This window comes from Cnephaeus nilssonii (assembly GCF_951640355.1).
Source record: "Cnephaeus nilssonii genome assembly, chromosome: 6".
NCBI classification, from domain to species: Eukaryota; Metazoa; Chordata; class Mammalia; order Chiroptera; family Vespertilionidae; genus Cnephaeus; species Cnephaeus nilssonii.
The window spans coordinates 83,599,813-83,606,012 of record NC_137077.1 but is presented as its reverse complement, the minus strand read 5'-3'; the positions used below and the strand labels follow the sequence as shown (position 1 = coordinate 83,606,012).

The following is a 6,200-nucleotide window of genomic DNA, read 5'->3' as shown; positions in this document are numbered from 1 at the left end:
GCTACGCGTGTCAGTGCTGACACGCGTCATAGGTTCGCCATCACTGACCTAATACATTGTCACAAATCCAAGCAGGCAGCCTAAATGAGGAGACAAAGAACCCCTAAATGAAATAACAAGATAATCCTCCAGAAGAAGAGATAAATGAAATGGAGATAAGAAATTTATCTCATATAGAGTTCAGAATAATGATAATGGTAAAAATGCTCAACAGCATGATAAAAGATATAGTAACTATGAAAACAGAAATAAAGAATGACATAACACAAATAAAGAACACATTGGAAGGAATACACAGCAGGTTAGGGGAAGCTAAGGATTGAATCGGTGAATTAGAAGACAGGGTTAAAAAAAATCACTCAATCAGAGAACCAAAAAGAAAAAAAAAAAAACAATTAAAAAACAGGAGGACAGATTAAGTGATCTGTGGGACAATGTGAAATATAACTATATTTGAATAGCAGGTGTTCCAGAAGAGGCATAAAGGGAGAAAGGAATAGAGAACGTGTTTGAAGAAATAATGGCAGAAAACTTCTCTAACTTGGTAAAGGGAAAGTCATACAAGTCCAGGAAGCAGAGACAACCTCAAGCAAGAAGAACCCAAACAGGACCACACCCAGACACATCATAATTAAGATGCCAAAAATTAAAGACAAAGAGAGAATCTTAAAGGCAGCAAGAAAAAGCCAACTGTTACCTACAAAGGAGCTCCCATAAGACTGACACATGATTACTCATCATAAACTCTACAGTCCAGAAGGAAATGGCATGAAGTCCTCAAGGTAATGGAAAGCAAGGATCTGAAACCAAGATTACTATATCCAGCAAGGATATCATTCAAAATAGGTGGTGAAATAAAAAGATTCCCAGACAAAAAAATGCTAAAAGAGTACATCACCACCAAACCAGCATTACATAAATGCTAAAGGGACTGCTATAATGAGAAGAAATAGAGACAGAAACCTAGACATAGAGAATTAAAATGCCAATAAATAACTATCAATATTAACCTTAAATGTAAATGGATTAAATGTTCCAATCAAAAGACATAGGGTAGCTGAATGGAAACAAAAACATCACCCAACTATATGCTGTCTACAAGAGACCCACCTCAGAACAAAAGACACACAGGATGAGAGTGGAGGGGTGAAAACGTTTTTTTGATGCAAATGGAAAGAAAAAAAAACCTGGAGGAGCAATACTCATATCTGACAAAATAGATTTCAAAATGAAAGCCATTACAAGAGAAAGCCAAGGTCACTATATAATACTAAAGAGATCAATCCAACAAGAGCATATAATGCTGGTAAATATACATGCACCCAATATAGGAGCATTTAAATATAACAAAAACAAACAAAACAAAAAAACTTCTAGAGGACTTTAAGGGAGAAATCTACAAAAATACAGTCATAGTAGGGGACTTTAATACCCTGCTGACTTTACTGGATAGATCTTCCAGACAAAACAAACAAACAAAAAACAAGAAATTACATTTATAGAACATTTCACCACGAAACTGAAGAATATACAATCTTCTCAAGTACACATGGATCATTCACAAAGACCACATATTAGGACACAAAACAAGTCTCTACAAGTTGCAGAAGTTTGAAATCATATCAAGCATCTTCTCAGATCACAGTGGAATAAAATTAGAAATCAACTACAGTAAAAACACCCAAAAGCATTCAAACACCATGGAGGCTAAAGAGCATGTTATTAAAAAATGAATGGGTTACCAACAAGATCAAGATAAAAATAAAAAATAAAAAACTTTCTGGAAACAAATGAAAATGAACACACAACACTTAAAATCTATAGGACACAGCGAAAGCAGTCCTGAGGGGGAAGTTCATAGCACTACAGGCCTACCTCAAAAACAAGAAAAATCAATAATAAACTCTTTAACCTTACAACTTAAGGAACTAGAAAGAGAACAAAAAGAAAAGCCAGGACTAAGTAGAAGGAAGGAAATAATAAAGTTTAGAGCAGAAGTAAATGACAAAGAGACTAAAAAAAAAAATGATACAAAATATCAATGAAACCAAGAGCTGGTTCTTTGAAAGAATAAACAAGATTGATTAACCATTAGCCAGACTCATCAAGAAACAGAGAGGACCCAAATAAATAAAATCAGAAACGAAAGAGAAAAAGTAACCACTTACACCACAGAAAACTTAAAGAATTGTAAGAAAATACTATAAACAACTATATGCCAACAAGCTGGACAATGTGGAGGAAATGGACAAATTCCTAAAAAAAAAAAATACAATCTCCCAAAATTGAATCAGAAAACCTGAATAGGCCAATAAAAACTGATGAACTAGGAGCAGTAATCAAAAAACTCCCAGCAAATAAAAGCCTGGTTCTGGAAGGCTTCACAGGGGAGTTTTACCAAACATTCAAAGAATTAACTCCTCAAACTACTCCAAATAATCCAAGAGAAAGGAACACTTCCAAACTCTTTTTATGAGGTCAGCATTACCCTAATTCCAAAACCAGATAAAGACACTACAAAGAAAGAGAATTACAGGCCAATATCCTTGATGAACATAGATGCTAAAATCCTCAACAAAATCTTAGCAAATTAAATCCAGCAATATATTAAAAAGATCATACACCATAACCAAGTGGAATTTATTCCAAGGATGCAAAGCTGATACAATATTCACAAATCAATAAACATGATACATCACATCCACAAATTCAAAGACAAAAGTCACATGATCATATCAATAGATGCAGAAAAAACATTCGACAAAATCCATCACCCATTTTTGATAAAAGTTCTCAGCAAAGCAGGAATAGAGGGAGCATATCTCAACATGACAAAGGTCATATATGACAAACCTACAGTGAATATGATGCTCAATGGGCAAAAACTAAAACCATTTCCCTTAAGAACAAGCACAAGACAAGGATGTCTGCTTTCACCACTCTTACTCAACATAGTACTGGAAGTCCTAGCCACAGCAGTTAGACAAGAAGAAATAAAAGGCATCCAAATTGGAAAGGAGGAAGTAAACACTCATAATTTGCAGATGACATGATATTGTTCATAGAAAACCCTAAGGACTCCACCAAAAATCTACTATATTTAATAAATGAATTTGGCAATGTAGAGGGATACAAAATCAACACCCAAAAAACAATTGCTTTTTTATACACCAATAATGAATTCTCAGAAAAAGAAACTGAACAAAAAAATCCCATTTGCCATTGCAACAAAAAAATTAAGATACCTAGGAATAAACTTAACCAAGGAGGCAAACAATCTGTACTCAGAAAACTACATGTAACAAGTGGAAGAATATACTGTGTTCATGGATCAGTAGAATCAACATCATTAAAATGTCCATACTATCCAAGGCAATCTACAGATCCAATGCAATCCATATTAAAATACCAACGACATATTTCACAGATCTAGAACAAATACTTCAACAATTTATATGGAATCAAAAAAAGACCCCAAATAGCTGCAGCAATCTTGAGAAAGAATAATAAAGTTGGAGGAATCACAATTCCAGATTTCAAGTTATATTACAAAGCCATCATAATCAAAACAGCCTGTTACTGGCACACGAACAGGCATATACTAGTAGACCAATGAAACAGAATAGAGACCCCAGAAATGGACTCAAGCCATTACACTCAATTAATATTTGACAAAGGAGGCAAGAGCATACAATGGAGTCAATACAGTCTCCTCAATAAATGGTGTTGGGCAAATTGGACAGGTACATGCAAAAAAATGAAACTAGACCTTCAACTTACACCATACATAAGAATAAACTCATAATGGATAAAAGACTTAAATGTAAGTTGTGAAACCATAAAAATCCTAGAAGAATCCATAGGCAGCAAAATCTCAGGCATCTCTTGTAGCAATATGTTTACAGATATGTCTCCTAAGGCAAAGGAAACTAAGGAGAAAATAAACAAATGGGACTACCTCAAAATAAAAAGTTCTTGCACAGCAAAAGAAACCATCAACAAAATGAAAAGGGAGCCCACGTATGGGAGAACATATTTGGCAGTGATACATCTGATAAAGGGTTAATATCCAAAATATATAAGGAATCATACAACTTAACAAAAGGAAGACAAACAACCCAATTAAAAAATGGGCAACTGACCTAACTAGACACTTCTCCAAAGAGGACATACAGATGGCCAAGAGACATATGAAAAAATGCTCTCAAAATCACTGATTATCAGAGAGATGCAAATTAAAATGACAATGAGGTATCACTCAAACACGTCAGAATGGCTACCATCAACAATTAACAAATCACAAGTGCTGGTGAGGATGTGGGGAAAAGGGAACCCTAGCACACTGCTGGTGGGAATGCAGACTGGTGCAATCATTATGGAAAACAGTATGGAGTTTCCTCAAAAAATTAAATATAGACCTGCCATTTGATCCAGTGATCCCACTTCTAGGAATATATCCTAAGTAACCTGAAACACCAATCAGAAAGTATGTATGCACCTCTATGTTCATAGCAGCACAATTTACAATAGCTAAGATCTGAAAATGGCCCAAGTGGCCATCAGTAGATGAGTAGATAAAAAAGCTGTGGTACATTTATACCATGGAATACTTTGCAGCAGTAAAAAAGAAGGATTTTTTACCTTTTGAGACAGCATGGAGGGACCTGGAGAGTATAAGCTAAAGTGAAATAACTCAGTAAGAGAAAGACAAGTATTACATGATCTCACTCATATGTGTAATCTGGGTAACAAAATAAACTGATGAATGGAGTGGATCCAGAGACATGGAAGCATAGAACAGTGTGGAATCTTAGAGGGAAGGTGGGGGAGGGTTGGTGGATGGGAGGTAATCAACCAAAGTGTATGTATATATGCATAACCCATGGACATAGACAATAGGGTGCTAAAGGCCTGGGTAGGAGGCAGGGGTGGGCTGGAGGGGGTCAATGGGGGAATAAAGGGGACATATGTAATATTTTCAGCAATAAATAATTATTAAAAATAAATAAAATTCACATCCTTATTTCTCTTTAAATCTGTAGAAACACTGTCTTTTTAGTTATCTCATTACAAAGTTAACTTTCATAATTTGCTAAAATAATATGAGGACTTATATTCATCAATAAAAAAATACCAAAATGGTATTTCCAAATGCACCACACACTTCACTAATTTGGGAATTAACCAAACAACTTCCCAAATTATCAAAAAAAAAAAAAAAAATACCTTTATCTCATGTTTGAAAAGCCTGAAAGGTTAATACCTTGTGCCTAGCCTCTATGACCACTAGATGGCAACAACCTTCTTAGTTTCAATTACTATAGGTCAGTGATTTTCATGGGTGTGCTGCAAAAGGCACACTGGCACGTCACAAGAATTTTTAAAACATGCAATACCTGACCATTTAGTCCGGGGCACTAACCTTTTTCCCCTTAAATTGTCAAAACATAAAAATGACAACAGCCAACACAATAGCCATCTTGTGTGAATGAATCAAAATTATACCTATTTTGCCCTGGCCGGTGTGGTTCCGTTGATTGAGCATCATCCCATGCACAGAGAGGTCACCAGTTCCATTTCCAGTCAGGGCACATGCCCATTGCTGGCAGGATCCCCATTAGGGGGTGTGCAGGAGGTTTGTGGATGTTTCTCTTTCTCCCTCTCCCTTCCACTCTCTTAAATCAATAAAAAACATTTTAAGAAAAAAAGTTTACCTTTTGTTTGTTTGTTTTGTTTTGTTTTAGGACACAAAGTTTTCTTTAATTATTTTTTTGGGGAAGGGATGCCACACTTCTACTCAATTAAGAGAAACATTTTTATCAGGGGAGAATTCTTTCTCTTTTTCTCACTTATCTTGCCATGAATTCATAGGGAACGGGTCCCAGCAGCTCAGGCTCCTTTCCGTGGGTTCTCACACAGCGTGCTTCTCTGGGTGGAGGAGGCTGATGCTTCAGGGGAACCCAGGTACCGTTCTCTTTGGCCTCCTTCTTTTTCTGATCATTCCCCTTCACACGTTTCAGGAAGCTGTCTCGGCTCCTAGAGTGCTGAATATGCTCAATACGCACAGTAACTCTCCTGGCAAGAATCTTGCCCTTCGCTTGCTCGTTCACAACAATGCCCACTGCTTGCTGGTGGCACTGCAGACTCCCAGTTTTGCCCTGGGAACACGTGTGGGGCCTTCCTTTTTGAACAGCGCCCAT

The 6,200-nt window shown here is 36.4% G+C and overlaps 1 protein-coding gene across 1 annotated transcript; it reads right to left on the bottom strand.

Moving 5' to 3' along the window:
* Nucleotides 1–5,849: 5,849 nt before the first annotated feature.
* Nucleotides 5,850–6,200, bottom strand: LOC307101101 (large ribosomal subunit protein eL21-like; the record flags this gene model as incomplete). The annotated part of the gene is made up of 1 exon (XM_079773803.1): nt 5,850–6,200. One exon carries the CDS (start codon nt 6,198–6,200, stop codon nt 5,850–5,852), a length of 351 nt encoding a protein of 116 aa, XP_079629929.1.